Below are 21382 nucleotides of genomic sequence, written 5' to 3'. Positions count from 1 at the left end.
AGAAGAGATGAAAAAAAATAAATGGAAGTACTGGAGTAATTACGGGTAATAATGAACAATAAATTTAAACATTCGACATTTAATATAATTATATTTATAAGATTACAGATTATGCTTACTCCGATTCGAATAGGGAAAATACATCGCTATAATAAATTTTATTGTAGTCTCATCTATAATTATAGACATGTGTGGCACTCTGATCAGTTTCGACATGGAGATTATAAAAAAGGTCTAGAAATAGCATATTTGCAAATGAAAAAAGAAAATATATTCCATCAGTACTAAGTCAAAAATACTTCACTCACTCAAAGCCCCAATTCGATGCATCTGTCACCGCTAAAAGGAAATAAAATGTCAAATTACTGTATCGCACTATTTCGATTCGTTATTTTTGCGCTCGCAATATTTTCAATCCTAAAAAATTAACAGTCATGTCATTACTCGTTTGATTAAAACGTACCGATGTATTTACGCTCTCTAAATTCACTAACACTTGTAATCATTATTTTTTCCTTTTGCTTTTGATTTCGGTTAAAATCAACGAGCCCGCCATTCAACATCCATAAATCCATCTCAAACATTTTAATACTGAAAAACACTCGTATATTAATTATACATAATCGGTTTTATTCTGTCACCATTTTCCATATTTTTCGCTTCTTTTCTCTACACGAATACGCAATTTATCCTAAATTAATAGGCAGACATTCCTCTCACCCAAACACGCCATTTGTGCGCCATTTGGGCGCCATTTAATATTAAGTGTACCGAGAGAAAAATCCTGAAAATATTATCACGTGTTCTGTAACCGAGGAGAGATCGATTTTATAATGAAAAAAAAAATGGAGAAATTCGCGAGTACATTTTATTCTAATCCTATCGACAGTTTTATTTCCCCCTCCCCCTCCCTCAAATTTTTTCGCCTTACGTACCCGGGTAAAAAAAAATTGTGATCGGAATATTTTTTTTCCAAATTTTCAAAAAATTTTTGGAAAACTTTTCAGAATTTTTTTTTTTGAAACAAAAAAAAATCGGGAAACATATAATTGTATTTTTGGGAGATGTTTTGAAAAATTTTTCAAAAGCTTTCGCAAAAATAAAATTGTCTTTATTTCCATTTTTTTTTCTGTTTCATAAAAAAAATGTTTGAAAAATTTTCCAGAAATTTTTTGAAAATTTGGAAAAAATATTCCGATTACAATTTTGTTTTCACCCGGGTAATCCAAAAAAAAAATGTATCTAGTATTTTTAAAATCCCTATATATTATCTATTTCTTAGATAACAAATGCACTAGCCCCTTGGCTCCCGATAATCTCTCAGATTTTTCTCTCCACACATTTACTCGTATAAACTGGAGGCCACCGATGATTCAGTATGACCCCCCAAAATGGAGTTTCGATTCCCATAAATTTATTCTCCGTCCCATCTCCCCATCAAATTCATCAATAACTCATAATCCTCGATTAATCAAAAGCATACACGATACAGAATCCATTGAAAATAATATTTTCGCTCCTCCCACCCCGATCACCGAGAATTCAATATAACATTAACAAATACTCGATGTTTTCATTGAATACACACAATGGCTCGACGAAACATTGTCTCCAATAATTACACATAACACGTAACATCCCCTTGGAAAATCCCCTCCCCCTCCCTAGTATACATACTTATTAACACTTTATATTACAAAAAACGGATGGCAACTCTCCATATAAATAAAAGATGAATATAAAAAAGAAATGAATAAGCGACTCAAGTTAGGCCGAGTTAGGTAGCTGTGCACGTGGTACAATGAACCCCGAACGTTGACACAAGGATTATAAAAATCCCCTGACCAATGAAAACGCTCAAAAAAGAGAGTGATTAAACTATCGAAACATATCCATGTACACGGGAAATAAATTCCCTCCGGATAATTTATCAATTATTACAGTCTTTTCTCGAGTTAATGAATATTCACAGAGCAAGACTATCCGGGTTCATACTCGATTGAATTATAATCATGAGTATGTCCCGAAGGTGTTGACTGCTAGACCCAGTACTGATTTCTCCTCAATAATGGATTTGCCCTGCGGTTAGTCGTGGGTGGTGGGCATGGTAAATCAGCAGTGTCAAAACTACTCCAGTCATCACCATCAGGCACACCATAAGGATACCTCGACGAGACATCGGCATCAGAGCTGACACTCTCAAGTGGATTGAGTGGTATGACTTTGCACTGTGGCAATGTCGATGTGATTGTTGAGTGAGTTGGAAGTGGAGTGCTGGCAGCGATGTCCATGGTTTCATTGCCAAATCTCTTGAGATGAGGTGTACTTGGCATAAGATGATCAGGGGGTCTCGGTAGTGGAATCACACCGACAGTTGGTGTTGTCTCGCTCGTTTTGCTCTCCTGGGTATTCTTGTACCTCCTTTGTCTGCACCTTATTGTCATAATGACGAGTACACCGAGGACAAAAACACCAAGAAGCATGCCAAGGATCATCAAGTAATCGTGGGACATGTTGGGGGCTATTGACATTTCACCCTCATGTCCCACTGGATCCATCGGACCACCCAAAGTACTGTTCGATATCTCAGGATCTGATTTAAGTCTTATCTCGAATATACCATTTGCCGGCTGATAAGTCGAGGCTGTCAGATTGAATTCAAAATAATCCAGCAATCCCTCAGGATCTGTTGTCGGTAATCTACGGCAAACGAGATAAATTAGGCCAGATATTATTTCCCGATGGGAGAATCGTGATGTTTCTCGCTCCCTGGTACTCCTCTTCTCCCCAGAGCTGCGAATTATTTTTTTGAGCTTGCAGTATCGTGACTTGGCAGTGATACGATAGACGGGATTTCCGTTAGTTGCCTCAGCCAATGGTGTAGCATCCATAAATCGTTTGGTTATCTGATTCTTTTCACCGGCAAATGCCACCATCGGACGGATTATCATTAACGGTGTCACTCTGATGCTCACCCTTATCCCTTTGACTTCGTAATCGCTGAGTCGTGATGTTACAACGAAACTGTCATTAGGAGATGACATATCGGTTTGCAAAAAAACAACTGTTTTCGATAATAAATCAGTGTGCTTAAACGTCACAGCTTCAACATCCCTGACATAAAGTAGCCCGTATTTGGGTGGGCTTGTTATCGAGTAGAGTACGTACTCCTGTCTGGCATTAGTATCAAGTTTTATATTTTCCTCGGTAACAAAACCCATGTTAAAACCCTGCTGTAAGCTAACGGGACACGGTGTTGTTACGTTGAGCTTTATCGGCAGTACATGAACATTAAAAATAGTGTAAACCGGTGCAAAACATCCATCCGATACGCGAAAGTAAAAAGTTACCGACTGAGACGATCCACTGTGCTCATACACAAGCCGATTAGCATCAACATCCTGCTGGCTAAATTTAGTAACTTGTATCACTTCCGATATATTTTGTTCAACAGTTAGCATCAACAGTCGTCCAGCAGTTGGTCCTGAAATAACATCATAAACAAGTTCCTCGGGCATTGTATCAGGATCGGTAGTCAATAAATCATTGCGCGTTATAGTCTGCGTTTGATTCTGCACAACAGTAATGAATGGCGCCTTTGTCACAAGCTTAAACGTTTCATCATTCACGGGTGATATGATAACCTGAATAGTCACATTGCACAGCATAACGTACCCCTGCTTCAGATGAAGTGAGAATTGTATCTTGTCGTCTAAGCTGTTGGAGTGATCGTGATAGTAAGCTACTTTTCCACCTTCAATCTGCGTCTCACTGAAAACCGTTATATTCAAGTCGGGCAGTAGCATAACGTGTCCGTGGCTCGGTTGGCCAGTTAATCTCGTGAAAACTTCGGGATTGGTAATGCCGGATTTACTCCGTAAATATCTTACGATTTCACTGATATTCATGAGTACACGGGCCGATCCACCCTCTTCAACTCTCACCGGATTAGCCACGATGTATCTTCCAAGACCTCCACTCGATACCGATACATCAATTCGAAACACCTGATTCCGTATAACACCCCCAAAATCGCTCTCAACGTCAAATACAAATGAATCATTAGTGAACAAATCCATAAACTGCTTGGTATGCTCGTACGTAACTCTACTCTCGTTCACATCATTCTGAGTAAATCTATCGACCTCGTGCCAAGTGCCCTCATTCGTTTCCATAATTATCTTTCCAAGACTTGGCCCCTGTCTCACAATATACCTAATCTCTCTCGCTGGATCACTGCACACTGTCATCAGTGATTTTTCACTTATCGGTTTTCTCGTTAACGGAAATATATTTAGAGCATTGTTCTCCACAATAGTAACACCGATCGGAATAGTATCGATAGATATATTGTACGTGTGAGTTGTATGTACTCCATCCGACAATGTAAAACAAAAAGCTCCATCCGTACCATTCGTATGAGTGAACATAATCATTGATTTATCGATTTGCTCTTGAGTGAAATTGTAAACATCGACAATTGGCGATGACTGAATGGAAAAAAATCCATTCTTAACGCTCGTTACATTGTAAATGATTTGTGATGGGTTTGTGTCATTATCGACAGCGGACAAATTTTGCCATGTCACTAGGGCCCTGCCACCCTGCCACAGCCTCAACGTCGTGTAATTAACAAGCACTGGCACTTGATCATTTACCGGTTGTATATTTACCCAAATATCGATGGGCTGGCTCGTTTTATCCCCCGCAATTACAACCATTTTAAAGCTGTCCTCGATGGACTCATCACCGCTGTGCTTGTAAACGATAACACCCGCCTCCAAATGTTTCTGTGAGAATTTTTTTATTTGATTATTTTTCGTCGAGTCGATGATAACACCGTGCCTCGGTTTTTCAATAATTCTGTAATCCGTCAGCTTACCCGAGTAATACATTGTGATAACATTAAAATTTGTTGATCGGAGTGGAACGACTTTGCCCTCAATGACAGTGACGTTGTCAGCCTCAACGTACAGCTTGTCAGGTATTATTATAAAATTAACAACGATACCGCGCATCCATGTTATTCCATTAGTGACATCAACGACAAAACTGTCATCCGTTTGATTTGCTACTGATTGAACATAGTGTACACGAGCCTCATTGATTACACTTTGATCAAAGTGCCTCACTAGATTCGCCTCGTAATCGTCCTTTGACTCCTCACCGTGTCCATCACTTTGTGTCTGTACCTCGAGATAACCGTACTTGGGCCATTCACGAATCAAATAAGTGATCTCAGTGGGTGTTATTTTGGGATGTGATATTTCCAAGTTTCGCTTGCTGATTAAAACACTTGTCGCCTCTTCAACAAGAATAGCCCGGTTATTTTTAACATCGAGTGGCTCCCAGTAGCACTTGGGATAAACTTTTATCATGACTCTCGTCTCAGCGGCAACACCCTTAACCATCACCCTAATCCTAAATTCATCCTTGGTCATTGATCCCCCCAAGTGTCTGTAAGATATCAATTTGTTGGCAATATCTTGGCGCTCGAACGAGCCAATCTCCTTATTATTCCGCTGAAGAATAACTCCGTGCTTGGGTTTACTCGTAACACTGTATTTAACTTGTTTGTCATTAACATCGATATTCGTAACAACATCTAAATCTCTAATTGAAAATATCACTGAGCCATTAAACTGAACAATTGTCGCATTGGTATCGAGAAAACGTACGTAAGGTGGACTCGCTCGAATTTCCAAGTATCCAGGTGTACGTGATACACCATCACTCACGTAGAACTCCATTTTTCCCAACTCCTCACCGCGATGTTTGAACAAAATTTTACCATCATTAATATCACGCTGGGAGAATTCCTCAAGCTGAAGACTCGAATCACCAGCGGCATAAATTCCACCATTCGATATACTCTGTATTTGATAAATCAGATCACCAGGTTGAGTACCAGTATCACGATCCGTGTACGTGAGATCTCGTCGTGTTATCACTCTATCTCCATTAATTACAACGTCGAAAACTGACAATTCCGATCTCACCGGTGGATTGTCGTTCTTCAGAGTAACTTCGACATCAAATCCCCCAACGTACATGAAATCCACGTCAATAGCAATTGCCACGTACCTCAACCTATCATGACTCGTCTCCGAATCATCGTGAACGTAATAAACCGATTGACTGATGAGTTCTTCACTGGTGAAAGACGTCACGTTTGATCTAGCTGTTTGATTCGAATGGCATTGAACCGTAAGCCATCCATTATACGGCCCTTCAGTCAAATTGTAAATCAAGCCATTCACTTTGAACTCACTTGGATTTATTTTAATGATATTTAAAGCGACCTGCAGTCCCTCTGTAACTTTTAACGTTTCAGTAGTGTCGAGTGAATTGAGTGCCTTTGAGTTCTTTCCAATGGAGTGCTTAATTGCCAGGCTCGAGTACAAGGATTGGCACTGTGGTGCACTTACCTCAAATGTCATTTCATCCTCAACCAGCGAGTACGCCAGTTTAAACAGACGATACTCAATGCCACCTGAATCAATGTCCTCTTGGGTAAATTTTTCATTCCTCAGCAGGACTCGCTCCCTCACCATCAAATCCCCATACTTGGGTGTACCCAACAATTTATACTCAATTCTCGTTGGTGGTGTAATTAAAGGATTTGTCTGGTACTTGAGATGATGGTTTGTCACATTAACTCTGTTAACGTTTGTGAATTCCAATCCAATTCTGTGTACATCCTTGAGCTCCATATCGATAAAGGAAATTCTAAAGTCAAAAGTTTGCTGTGTCCTCAGATCTCTGACACTAGCTTGAAACTTGAGAAGATCGTGCGATGGGCTACCAACGGTATGCAGATAACGCACAACACCACCCTCAATCTCCTTACTCGTAAAACGCTCGACGCTGTACCAACTATTAGTCGTTTCATTTAATTCCTGCACAACTCCGTACTGCGGTTGTGCTACAATACTGTACACTATCTCAATACTACTGTCATCCGAGTTCGTTGCGAACGATAAGTTTGCTGGAGTTAAATAAGACATGGATCGATGCACCACAACCAGCCCACTATTGTGCTTCAATTTTATTTGAAGTGGATAAGCGGATATACGAAGAAACGATGGCCGACTCGTTTCACTTCCATCGCTCACTTGGAGCCCCAGCATAGCATTCGACTTGGCTGAAAAATATAAAAACCAGAGGAGTGCAACAAAAACAATCAACAAGACAATATTAAATCACTTGATTCTATCTAGCTACCGAGTTTCATCCTCAAGTGGTGAATTCAAAATGAAATACCATCAAATACAACGAAATAAACTGATGGAGTGAGGGAGGAGGCAAGTTAAATGGAAGGCTCACCATTTCCGTGATGAACGTAGGAGATAAGTCCCTCTGCTAATTCAGCCTGGTTGAATGTTTCAAGTGGATGAGACGAGTGATTGACTTTTTCAACGTGGCCTGCATCAGTATCAGCACGTAACACCGTGTACACCAGTAACTCTGGTGATGTATCCGGATCCACACTCCACACGAGCTCTTTCGTCAGTATTTTTCTCGTCCCCTGTGCAGTTTTATTTATATATATTTTTTTTTCATTCTCCATTAACTTTACACCATTTCATTGATTAAAATTGACATTGCCGTGTTAATTAATCCAGAGTGGAAACAACAGTTGTGGTCAGAGTCATTTAGGTTGAAGCATGGCAGACAGCAACGCGTTTATAATCGTCTACCAGAGAATAACCAATACGCATGTACCCGTATGTTGAACAATGTTTTAAGCGTGTGATGGTATGCCTGTCTGATTAAATTTTATCCTCCCTTCCTTCCCCCGAATTTATTGGATAATTGAACCGTATAAAGTTACTGGCTTTAGTTCCCAGGGCTAACGGCCAACTTTTAATTGGCAACTGGAGAAGGCTAACGAGTGAGAGAGAATATTTTTTAAGAAATATACATTATTTTTTGTTACTCCTCCTCTCTCTCACTCTCTCTCACCCTATCTCTCTCTTTCTGGACTCACTTGTGCTAGCCTGAGGACCTTGGTTGTTGGTATTTCGAGAAGAGGAGGGTCGTTCACCGGCGTAACGTTGACATGAAGGGGAAACCTCAGACGGCTCTGTAGATATCCAGGAAGCGTGAAGCCAATTCCAGCCGTCAGTTTCAACTCTAATATCATAGAGTCCCCCGGGCCCTCGCTTCCATCATGAACATACTTTACCTGTAATGGAATTAATGTTTTTGATATACATGAAATGCTATTATACCGCTTGTGTATCTAAATAAATGGAACATAAAAATTCAGAAGATCACCGCTGGCCATTTTAATATCTTAAGTATTTCAAGTGCCATGTAAAAATGAAAAATAATTCACCTTGAATTTATTTTACAACAGTCTAATCCATTATTTAAAATGGTTCATTAGAATTTTCGTGAGGAGTGGTTATCATCGGTGGTGAGTACTCCTCAGTGATTCATTAAAAATTCGACGATTAGCATACAACAGTGGTTGTCCAGTTCAATTATTCAGAAGCTGGAAAGACTGCCACCGACGAAGAGAGGTAAAGAAGAGACCGGCAATAAAGTCATGGCAAATTAATTCAAAGTCTTTTGGATGGTGCAAAGTTGCCAGGGAAGATAAGCTCCCTGTTCTTGCTGTTGGAGGACACATCGAGGGAGAGGTCTGCTAAAATAATTTTAATGGTACAGGGAGAAATGAACACACACCGAGAGGTGGAAGAGAGGGGGAGGAGGTAAAAAAGGAATGTTAGCTGAGACTTGACTTAAAATAAGGCAATAAATGCAGAGAAAGGGAGATTAAAAAGAGTGTAGTCCATAGTCGTTTGGTTTTATATATAGAATGACTCTTGGTACATGGCAGTTTGAAACGCGGGTGTTACCAGCCCCTGTGTCTCTGAGGGGTCTCCCTCCCTCAATGCTTTTCTAAAGTTAGGTACTTCCCCGTCACGTACTATGTATAGTCTATGTATAGTCTATCCACGAAGGCTGTTGGACGTTAAACACGTGATTGCTCGCTGTGACGACGCTTACGAACCCATCAACTAGTTTTTCTCTTTTCTTTATTCTTTGCTGATCTCTACTGATCCAGGATGGATTACCACTCGGAACATGTCAAACTCCATCGTACTATGATTCGTGACACCTTTTTTTCCCCCTATTTTTTTTTTTCTATTTTTTCTACTTCACCAGTCCCCTTTGATCTGCTCTCTCCTGATCTTTTGTTATTTTACTCCCTTTTCTCTGTAATTTTTTTTTTCTTTTCGCATTTTGTCGTCTTGGATAAGAATGTACTGGCAAATCGAGGGATGAAGATTATCGAGTTTTTCGGGTGTACCGGGAATAGCATTGAGTCACGGGTAAATCGAACAAAACCCAGATATTGTGAACAATGGAAGTGATATCGGTCTGGGCTGGGCTGTTATTCAAAGTTTGTTTGAATCTACTGACAGTGGCACACGATGCATTCGGCAAATGGTCTATACGAAATTCAAGTTTCGCTGGTGAGAGGGGAAAGTTTAAGTAGCTAACCACGAAAACCACCGAGCGAATATAACTTTAAAGTTTGCGGGGGGGAGGAATTGGTATGGGTTATAAAGGTGTTCAAGACTAACTTGAATTCTATTGGAACAATAAAACAATTTTAAGACGGGGTAAATGCCGAGTTGGAAAAACCCCCGGGAATTTTTAAATTAATATCCGTCAGTCTTAAAATTTTTTCCTTCTATAACACAAAAAAAAATACCACGGGGTAAAGATTGTGGTGATAATCTAGAAAAATAAATCGATGCAATCGACATATTTGGTTTAATAATTTTTTTATTAGAGAAAACAAAAATTGTTGGTGAATAACAAAAGGATTTTTATGTGCGGAACAAATTGGACAGAAAGGGATGGGAAATTTTGAATAGGAAACTATTAGATAGCGGATAGTGAAAATGATTGATATATATTACCTTGTTTCTGTAAATGTCGTGGAGGGTGAATGCTAGCTCGGGGGTTGATACTGTGGGTGAAACGGCTGAATTGAGGATGAGTCTGCCGTGTTCCGGTGGTATCACCATCGTGAAAATGACCCCGTCCTCATTTGCCCCATACTTGGCAATGTCCAGTACCATCGCTATATTGTCAGGAGTAACCAACGCATGTTCGCCTTCTGGCACGACAATAGCCCTTGGTGCTACAATCTCCAGGTCTACCGCTAGACTCACGTTTGCCTGCAGCACAATTGGCACACTCGTTTCAATTGACACATTTCAATTAGCCCGAATAGCCAGTAACTGGGGTATTTCAATGGACTATTACATCCAACTGCGAAGAGTTTATTGGTGAGTCACGAACTTTGTTTGCCATTAACTTTGTAATTATGATCTTTGGACGAATGACTGGACGAGAAACGCCGATAGGTAATTAATTTATTCAGCATTAATTAAATTGCTAATTGAAAATTGTCAAAAGTTAGTTCTACCCTCTGAAAATTCACCGGACCCCTGGGTTCAAGTGGAAAAAATTCTTTTACTTTCCACCGGAATCCGGAGAATATTCGGTCTTTTACGAATGTATGAGAATGGAAATGGAGAGACTGGCGTGGGTGAGAGGTGGAATTTACGAGACCAGTCGACATTACTTTTCGAAATGACTGAAGTATTAGGTCTTTTATTCCATGTAAAAGCCGTACTAAATCCGAAAATATAACACAGTGTGTTTAACCGGTGATAACAACGTGAAAATGATGGAAATTGAGTAGAAAAGCTTGAAATTAAAGTTTCACCAGTATTTGCAGCAAACATTATCCCCCTGATTAATCAATTTCACTGGTCTATGAATTCCCATTGTCTTGATTTAACGAGTGATATTTGAAGTTTCGTGACAAAATCGAGGCATTCACTGATCCCCAGCTGTTGGAGGCAAACTACAGCCAGCGATAAATTATTCTTTCATGCAAGTGGACATGAGGGACAAATCCAAAGTTAAACTCCACCTAGAAAACAGCATCTGAATAATTCCACAGAAACCTTAAGTACTCCCACCATCGTGTACAACAAGTAACTCGTGTAAAGAACACCTCCTTTATTTTTTCAACTCTACCTCTGCCCGTGGGAATAGCGAAAAGTAGCTTGATTTCCTACGAGACGACGAAGGCAGAGGCCAGGGTGGATCGCGAGCGATTCCCCATGATACTCACTACCGCAGCATCAACCAATAGTAGCGCACACAAAAGACTACCAGAGAAAAGAAGCGATTTCTTGCCTCCCTTTATATCCAATGGGAGTTATTCCAATCAGTCGGATAGACATCCATGAGCTCTCAATTCTACCAGTTATCGATAAGTTTATATACTCAATACCATCAAGTACCTTGGAAATTTTCTCATAAAAAGGTCTTGGAATTATTGACCCATTGAAACACTCTCTGAATGAGCGAGGGAATTGGATTGATAACTTTCACGATGAAAAATCTGAGAAAAGAATTTTTTTTTAATTCACTATTTATTCTACTGGAATAATTCCAATTATATCGTCAAATCAATGAAATAAAAAAAACAATTATTCCCTGAGCAACAGATATTTCGTGATTCCCTCTTCGTTTGCATCTGACATTGAGGGGAAAAGGGGGGGAGAGGTTTGAATTGATCTGGAAAAAAATTGAGATATTTAATGAGAGTCAAGTCAATGAAGATGAAGGTGTACTGGATGGGCGAGTCGGAAGACACACTTGGTGGTGTCTCGTTAGCCGAGAAACGGAGCTTTCCGCAAATCAGCACTCTCGTTTCAACGACGACCACAAACCGCACAAGGTAAATAGGAATCATGCCCATTGTTGAAGTGCCCTCTCCACCCCACTTCTAGCATTTCAAACACTATCACTAGGTGCAATTCCCTCTTCATCCCCACACACCCCCTTTGATCAATGATTGGTTAATGTAACGTGGACAACAGCACTCCCTTTGTATGGAAACAATTGACATCGCAAATACACCGACGAATAAAATTGATTGGATTCAATTACAGAATGAATGAGCGATTAAATTTGCTGTGAATGGAGGGAGTAAAATGAACTTAAAATGAACTTAAAATGAACTTAAAATGAACTTAAAATGAACTTACGTTTATCGTTGATACGTAGTTACTCCTGACGCAGTGGGGTTGATCGCAGGTACATTGGAATGAGTCAACACCGAGTTGTGTGCATGTTGCACTTGAAATGCAGGGTTGAACACTGGTGCAGGGATAAGACCAGACACAACCAACGACTATACCCTCGCTGATCTTGACGTCTGGTAGGCCAATTTCATTGGCATCGAGTGACATGTTTCTGATGCAACCCTTGTAGCTACGATCACCCGACTTGATGCCTTTACCAATTGCTCTGGCTCGTTTGTTTAGCTCTGTACCACCTATGTAGAGCACATCAGCCAAATCCAGATATCGATTACCACCAATCGGTAGATTTAAACGCTCCAATTTATCATCGATACTTATACCAATCACAGTGGGATTAAAGTCTATCGATACACGATGCCAATTCCCATCAGCAACAATTGATGAGTGAATGAGCTCAGTTGCTCCATTACCTTTGTTCATCAGTACACGTATTTTACCATCACTCAATTCAATGCCCAAGTAATCAGCGTGCGATGCTTGTCCAGCATTGTAGAACAACAGACCTGATTCAGACGTTGTTCTCAACTCCAAGTCCCATCTGCAATGCGACAGCAGTAAGAATTTTATCTTCTTTTCTTTCTTTTTAGGGAGAAATAAAATGAATTTATCGTTTGTTCTTGTTACGGGTGTACAAATATTTACACAAAAAAAATCTCTCTAGAATGAACTCTTTCATTTGAATATATTTTTTCGTATATTTCGCAGACTCATTTTCTAGTCAATCCAGAATTTTTTTGAGTCCTTTGAATATTCATTTGTTGCCGTAATTGCTATATTTTTTATTTTTAAATATTTCAAATGTGGAATAAACAGGACCAGGGTAAAAAAATTGTAATAGGAATATTTTTTGCAAATTTTCAAAAAATTTCTGGAAAACTTTTCAGAAATTTTTTTTTATCAAACAAAAAAAATCGGAAATCAAAATAATTTTATTTTTGGGAAAGGTTTTGAAATTTTTTTTTATAATTTACATAGCGTATTTTTTGAGAATATTGAAAAATAAAAAAAAAACAACAGGATAATCAAAAGAAAAAATTATATTCGTAAAAATTTCTAGCAAATAATAAAAAAAATTTCCCGAAATAAATTTTGAAAAAACATTTCCCAAAAATACAATTGTTGTGTTTCCCAATTTGTTTTTTGTTTCAAAAGAAAAATTTTTCGAAAATTTTTCCAGAAATTTTTTGAAAATTTGGAACAAAAAATCCGCGTACAATTTTTTTTTTACCCGGGGAATTACTCCGAGGAGGGTAAAATAGCCGAAACAGATTGCTGACAGAGGTTTCACCAATTTTTCACAGGCAGATTGTTTTCCTCGAGATTCAACATTTTTTTCCACCCCCAGCAAATCTCATTCATCCTCAAAATTACCTTGATCCAGCCCGTGGAATGGCCCGTGGAATAGATACAAACGCACCTTCCTGGAGAAAACTTATCTGAGATTTTCTCGTAGCATCAAATTCAGATGAACAGCCCCACGTAACAGCAGTTGCCTCAGACTTAACTTTCCGCAATTTCGTGGATTCTATAACATTCGCCCCATTGTACACAATGTCGGCCATACAACCCCGCATATATTCCGTGTGACCTAAAAACGAAAAAAAAAAAAATATATCATAATAAAAAAAATGTGGGTATGTTTAACATTGTTCAAAATATCTCATGCAGTGAAGAGACCGCCGACTCCCGAGAATTTGTTCAAACATCATCATTACCCCGTATTCCACTGGCCATATATATTCTATTCTACATTTTACGTTTTCATGGGAGCATTAACCGTCCAGCGTAATAGGGCCTATGAATAATTCGCCAGAGTAAAAGACGAGGAAGGTGAGGTGTGTACATATGATATTCATAAATTTAAGCCAATGTAAGGGCTGAGGGATAGAGGAGTGGCTCCATCCATTTCCTTTCTATTTGTGTATCCAGACCGCTATCTCCCATCTCCTTTTTCCCTCCAGTCTTTCCCCTTATCCATCCCCTTTATCGCCCATGCAAACGATCAATGAATTAAAAAAAAAAAAGATGCCACGAAGAAAGTAAAAAAGGAGAAACCATTTATAACACTAACCCACCACTTTATGGTTCCATCCACGAAAAAACACAAGGGAGATTGCTCGCCGGTCGTATATTAGAACCAGAGATATCGCGTTTCATACTCCACAAGCCAAAAAACTTTTCTTAAATATTTATTTATGCAAATTGAAAAGAGCACGAGGAGAGGGGGGAGCGAGGAAAAAAAAATAGATAAAAATGGGAAAAAATGTGGGCGGGGGTGGAGGGAGTCTACCTGATAAAACATGGGATTGCATCTCTCTCCGTGCACTCACCGGGACATGCACTAGTGTTACTCAGTTATTACTTGAAAAAAAATCAGACTGTGTAATTTTTCATCAAATTCTCTGCCCTCTATACTCCATCTCATTTTTTTTCATTTGAATTTTCCCTTGTTCTACCGGATTTCTTCATTTTCTCTCATCCTCCTCGTCACAATCCCATGGCAATGACGAGATAATGGTTATGGAATAAAGTCGTTGATATCGTCTGATGAAATTGCATTACAATTTACATTGTTTTCTCAGGGCTCTCGGAAAATTGTCGTGCTTTTTTTTTTTGTCTTTTCTCTTATGTTTTCATTTGGAATAAAACGGGGCAAGCGGTGAGAATTATTGAGCTTTCTCACTTTGGAAAATTTGGGTTGTACAGGCCGCGAACAAATGAATCGTCATGAATATGTAAATTGAATTTCACTGGTTAGCCCCGGGAATATTGTGCTGGAGAAAGTCGCTGTTTGCGCTGATCGTATTCAATTCGGTGACCTGGGGGGCGAATTAGATGGCGAAAGCTGGAGACCACCCTCGTGGCCTTTCTTCTTTCTCGCCTTTTCTTTATTCGATGTGGATTTTTTTCCACGTCTCACGGCCAAGATTACTTCTTCAACGAATATCGCTTGGCTTTCATGAGAATTGTGTTAAGGGACAATTCTGCAAGGGGTTTCTATGATTTCCCATTTTTTTTTTCAACTTCAACTCATTGGTTCATTGAATTTTATTGATGGCAATTTACTCAAATAATTTTCATACGAATAAAGTGACATTTATGAAATTCGAGAGGAAAATAAAAATAAATTCTGATAGTCTCGTATAAATGACGATATTGCATGGAAATTTCGTTATTTGTGAAATTAAAATTCTCTGGAAATTCCAGAAAAAATTCTGGCACAACATAAAATACGAGTTCCACCATCGCCAGCTTTCAATCTTGCGATTTCTGAAGTATTTCCAACCAGTTGAAAACAAAGGATCAATTTTAATACTTCGACCCAGTTGAAAAGTGCTTGAATACAAACGTTGATATCCAATCCGCAATCCAAACGTAAAAGGGATGATTAATGTAAAAGAAAGAATAAAAAAAGAAAGATGAAAATTGTTAGCGTTGAAAAAAATTCGTAGGGTTTCGTGTTTGATATTGAACGTTTCATCGCCGATGTGTGCACACGAACGTGGGATAAAAATTCAGCAATTTAACCCGAATTGGAGCGTCAGAGAATGCATGCAATGTTAAATGGTCCGTATGATCCATAACGAACAATAATTCTCCCGTAATTTTTCGTTCGATAACACGTCGACGTAACGAGGCACCTTCCAATTTCCAATTTCCCGTTATTATATTCCTCCATTCTTGAGCGGGTGGCATTCATGCGGATAAATATGAGAATAAAATGATGGAGAATGTTGCGTTATTGGAGGTTGTAGGCGTGCAGCACAAGACTGCGGGTATGAAAAAAGTTATTGCACTTACCTAGAAATAACTCATTGAAATCACCCCGTCCACCTATATAAACACCATAGAGTATGTTGAGAACGAAAAAACGACCGGGTAAAATCATTCTCGTTGTGTGGATAACGTCAATCTGAAGCGTCATATTTGCCTCGCGTCGTGTTAAATTAATTTCATGCCAACTCTGATCGTTCAACGTCAATCCTCGTGGGCTGGAAATCTCACTCTCACCAGCTCCCAAATTGATGTTTACCTGGAAATTCAAATAAAAAAAGAAAACATTAAACACGAGTTAATGTCATCAAAGTTAAACATTGCGACAGGTCCAACTTCCCCATCATCCCACTATTTGTTTATTTCCATTCTCACGTTGACGCTCATCTCTAAAATTACTAAAATTACTTTCCCCAATCATCCGAAGCTCAATGATCGCGTGATTGAAATTTCGGCAAGTGCAGAGGGAAGTAGAGACCACAATGCACATGCGAAATTGCTGAGCAGTAAAAAATTGCAACTAAACATTTATTGGTTATTGTTGATTGCCACTGTGACGGGGTAATTAGTGTATATTTTACAAATACCCGAAACGAGTGGAAATTGTTGTTTGAATTTTTTAATTTGTAGAGACACTGTTTACACTAGAATTATTATCTGAATTTTCATTCTCGTTGGATGTTTGGAAAATTCGTGTGGTTGACATTTCCATGTAAATTCAAAATCTCACGAGCAATTTCATCGCAATTTCAATGCAATACCTCAACGGAAATTGGCATGTAACGGTCAGTTAAATTAATAATGTTTGAGAAGTGCCTCAATGCGGTTACGGTGCTTATGTTGATGTTTGAGAACTTCATCGAATTTGTTCAATAGTGCATATACTGGTTTATTGACTGTGACGAATTTCTGTCGCTGATAACAGCCCTGCGGCGATCGTTCCGTTTTACCGTATCATACTGGTCGCCATATGCACCTTGTACATCCATTTTAAAAATCCGCACCAATCTTTAATTATCCACCTGTAAACTGAAGTCTGAAGTTTCAATAATAATTCAATTTCACCCCATTACGAAAAGCACTAAAAATTTTTTTTCACTAAAAATGTTTTCCACTAGAAATAAAATTACTGAAATTTTCCTATGAATGCTAAATTTCATATTCCGCCAGTTCAACGGTAATTTTCATCTGGTGTACCTCACGAAACCTAAAAAGACGTCATCAACCGGTTGATTGATCAGAGAGGTAGATTTTCCCTGATTCGAGAGGAAATTCTGGGATCTGCCATTTGGCAGCCGTAAAGTGCTGGCAACGTGATGTGTCAAATTTCCAGTGCAGATTGCACCGCATATTTCTTCGACATTCTGATAGTCTCAGATAAAAAGAATTGATGATGGAGAATATAGGAAGCTCACGATCGAGGCATGATAATAATCCACGTCGACTGGAGAATGTCATTTATTAAATCCCGATAGTTTAGCAGTTATCATGGAAACAATGAGAAATGCGACGCCGTGCACCAGACATGTGAGGTGAGATGTGAGGTTCAAGCTATTACGTACCATAATAAATGGCATTTGGTCATACCGCAATTGATGCGTTTTATGGCATCTCTCCTTTACCGATCATCCGAGACGAATAAGTACGAATGAATATGCAGTATTGTTTTGCCATGCACATTCATCGCGCATTTTTCCTCTCTTTTTTTTTTTACCAAGGAGCGATCTGTCGGAATTAACCTCCTTTACATCTCTGTTTATCCTCGGGCTATTCGCAGATAGTCCGATGAATTGAGGGGAAAAACCGATGGAGAGAACGCGAAAGGACAATAAAAACAAAAATACTGATCCCTGGATTTTCTACTGAAATTTGCGCATTGCAAATTATAGCGGTGATAAATCATATGGAAAAAATGGGAGAAACTTCGGAAATTCAGGGTAATCGGAAAATTTGATATTTTTATTCAACTTAATTAAGGTTTTGAATTTTCAGAGACAAAATATTTGAAATTCAGTATTCGGAAATCCGCAGTATTGTGCAATATCTTATGGTATATTTGGATAATCGATAAACAATTATTTTAATTTCAATTGAGCGCTGGAGATGAATTATATATTGGGTAATAATGACTTGTCAATTGATAAGTCATTAATTAACTTTGTGGAATTGTTTTCTGTTGATAAATTGTATTACGAGTTATTATTCGTCATTTTTTCGGTGCAATTCATCTGAAATGTTTGAAATTGTTGTCATCAAAGTAACTTATTAACCCGTGCAGAGTGAGTTTAATTAATTATTTAATTATTCCATTATGCCCAACTCCGTTTCCAATTCAAACTCCATGCATTCGCCGCTAAAAACCCGTTTTTTACCACATAAAAAAAAAGATGTCAGAATATTACAATTTTTTTTTCTTCCATGACTATTGAATCTCGCGGAATTTTTATTTCTCGTGAACAAAATGAAAAACTCTATTCCGCGTTTCACGTGTGAATATTAATTGTTTTTTTTTTCACCATTATTTGCAGATATCATTGCTTTATTTTCATTATTCGATCGTAATTATATGAATTGAATATGATACGAAGCGGAATAAATGAAACGGTTGAATTAAATTGGAATTCACTTCGTTTAGGACGACTAATTGCAGTTTTTCATTTTCGAGTTTCACTGATTGAGCATTTTTTTCCCCTAGCTATTTCAATTTCTCTCAATTTAACAAAATGGATATAAAAACTGGAGTGCTCTGTCGTTCTCGAGTTTTTATAATTCCTGGCGAAAAAAAAAATGATTCATCACGGGATAAATTTATACCACTCTGTCCCCAGCCGAAACATCCAAAATTCTGGAACCATTTCGAAGCGATGGAATTGACTCACCATTTGCCCCGAAATATTTCAAAAATAGTACCCAAGAGAAATTCCCGGAGCGCACAATCCACTCAACTTCTCATTTAGTCTCCCCCTCAAATTAAATTAAAACGAAAAAAAGCGAATGGTAAAGAGCGTTGAAAAAGAAATTCCATAAAAATCCTAAGTAATTCAAAAAATAATGACTAAATTTGAATTTAACCCAGTCCACCCGGTGAAAATGTATTCATAAATTCATGGAACACCTCCCGTACCCGACTCCCCCGAATTAAAATCACAATTTTACATCCATTACCCCACTCTATCACCTCTTGGAAAAACTCTCAACAACCCAAAACAGAGAAAACCCCCTCAGGCCAAGAAATTATCGACATTACTCCTCCCCCGACAAATAGACCAAAACATAACACAAATCTCTCAACACCAGATTCCATCACATTTACCAGAATCCAATTTTTTCCACTGATCAAAAAATATCTCCATCCGCTTTCGACTCTAAAACCAAAAATCACCGTTTCCAAAATTTATTTACCCAAGAATCAGTGCACTGACTAGAATAATTCCATGGAAGTCCTGGAACCGCGTGTTACCGCGAGTCCAACCCAGAGGAAGATCATGAAAAAACGAGTACCAGAGTAAAACAAAAAAAAAAAAATTGAGTAAAAATGTGGTAAAAGTGGTACCATGGTGGTAGCACGTAGCGAGTATTTTGGAAGCTGAAACCTCGAGAGGAGTCGAATGGGTATGCAGATTCAACATAAACGTAGTAAGATCCCCCAGTGCACCCTGTGCAGAGAAGTTTCACGGTACCAAAGGCGCCAACTTACCCCAGTGCCAAATCCCTCTCCCTGAGTCCTCGCACACCCTCCGACATTCCCATCCACACTGAGACGATTAATACGTTACTTTGGCACGTCGAGAGCGTAGGCCACCCCAAAGCACCACCCCAAAGCACCACCCCAAAGCACCACCCCATAACCCCTTCCACCCCATCGTCCCTTCCACCCCATCACCCCCTCCACCCCACACCAAATTGTCAGTCCCCACCTTAATTTTCAACATTATGAAATTTCCAGTCCAATCCCAGAAACATTTAATCCCAAGTGATAGAATTAGAACCAATTAATTTCCCTCTAACACTCGCGTTACATTCGTGTGCATGCACGCGTAATGGCCTTTTATGGAAATTCTCCATCGCATTGAGGCTGATGGGTTTGTATATCTGTCCTGCGGTTGCAGATCGATGCGGCGGGCTTATCCCACTCCTGCCCCGATAAATTCGATTTTTTTTTTGCTTTTTTTATGATTTTAAATATGAATATACCGAAAGCTGAGAGGAAATCGCGCGGAATCGATTGGATCTGGCAGCGCTATCGACATTCTGACCCGATCCCACCGACTGGAAATGACTATTTTTAATTCTCTTCGTTTTTATATATATATATAAAAAGTTTTTTTTTTTTTGTTCAACCGACCAAACGGTATATTTTCCACTCCCCAGGGCCTCTGTTTTTGCCGCGTGACTTTTCCATGTGTCACGTCCTTACGGGGCTGACGGGAAATATCGAGAGGAAGTTACGGGGATTGACGGAAGTCTGGGGGTTGGTGGGGGTAGAAGGGGCGAGGGGGAGTCATTAGGAGATGGTAAATATCTTTGAGGGGAGGAATTTCGTGGGAAGGAGATTACTTCTCATTATTTACTGCTCCGGGTTTCGAGGAATTTCAAAGGCTATTGAGAAGGGGAAAAGAAACTCGATTTTAATTTTTTTTTTTCTGGTTTTATTATATTTTTTTATGGGCGTTCAATATTTGTAATTGAAGATTGAAATCGAAATTTTTTATCGGGGAATTACGGTTGTTTAGGAAATTGGAAGAATAGATCGTTGGAAATTATTTAAGGCTTTTTTTTTAATGAGTTCGGATATTTGGATGGTTAATTGTGAGGCTCAATTTCAATTGGAATTCCAGGGAATTTCGTTGTTTTCGGGCAGCGAGTCAACGGAAATTCCAGACATGCCGCGAATGTTCAATGGACGTGTCAAGGGTCAGAAGTAATTTCAGTACCAATTACTTAAATCATTTTTGGGCCTTAAATCGACCAATTCATAATTCCCATAAACTGAACAATTTACGGAATTCATAATTAAGAGAGAATCCAATTTTATCTTTCGATACTAGAATGCCCGGAATTCCGAGGAATTTCTTCATTCATAAAGGGTGAGAAAACGGGAATTCCACAAAATCAGTAAATATTGAAATTGAATTTAAACTGCTATAATTAAATAATATAAAAATGTGGATTTGATCCAGACGATTTTCGGGGGAAATTCTGGAAAATTTTGACAAGTGCATTCTTCCTGGAATCGGGTGAAACCCTCCAGTTGGCAGTCCCTCTATTTAATTAACCAGTGAAGAAACGTCAGACGAGTTGAAGACAAGGGCAAATGCCCTCACCCGTCAACTTTTTTTTTTTAAAGAAGCCTCAGCAGCCGTGTCATTACGGGGGTGGATCCGAGGTTCGAGTGGAAGATAGTGAGCGTCAGTTTTGTAGGTTGAGAGAGTAGCCCCGAAGGAGAGCTCCAGGTAGAA

At 38.9% G+C, this 21382-nt stretch overlaps 1 protein-coding gene across 2 annotated transcripts in view; it reads right to left on the bottom strand.

Annotated features, from left to right (window-relative positions):
- Window positions 1-1197: 1197 nt before the first annotated feature.
- kon (chondroitin sulfate proteoglycan 4-like protein) overlaps window positions 1198-21382 on the bottom strand; it is a 32065-nt gene continuing 11880 nt past the window's right edge. For both annotated transcript variants that reach the window (XM_011310057.1, XM_011310058.1), the window contains 7 exons: window positions 15951-16182; window positions 13521-13737; window positions 12093-12687; window positions 9942-10202; window positions 7991-8188; window positions 7327-7528; window positions 1198-7144 (listed from right to left, as the gene is read on the bottom strand). In XM_011310057.1, the coding sequence (XP_011308359.1) occupies window positions 2040-7144; window positions 7327-7528; window positions 7991-8188; window positions 9942-10202; window positions 12093-12687; window positions 13521-13737; window positions 15951-16182 (6810 nt within the window). In that variant the 3' untranslated portion in view covers window positions 1198-2039. The remainder of the gene's footprint in view (window positions 7145-7326; window positions 7529-7990; window positions 8189-9941; window positions 10203-12092; window positions 12688-13520; window positions 13738-15950; window positions 16183-21382) is intronic.

The sequence above is a fragment of the Fopius arisanus genome, unplaced genomic scaffold, assembly GCF_000806365.1.
Source record: "Fopius arisanus strain USDA-PBARC FA_bdor unplaced genomic scaffold, ASM80636v1 scaffold00072, whole genome shotgun sequence".
In the NCBI taxonomy this organism is placed as follows: Eukaryota; Metazoa; Arthropoda; class Insecta; order Hymenoptera; family Braconidae; genus Fopius; species Fopius arisanus.
Note: the sequence above shows the minus strand (reverse complement) of the source record. Positions and strands in the feature narration are given on the sequence as shown.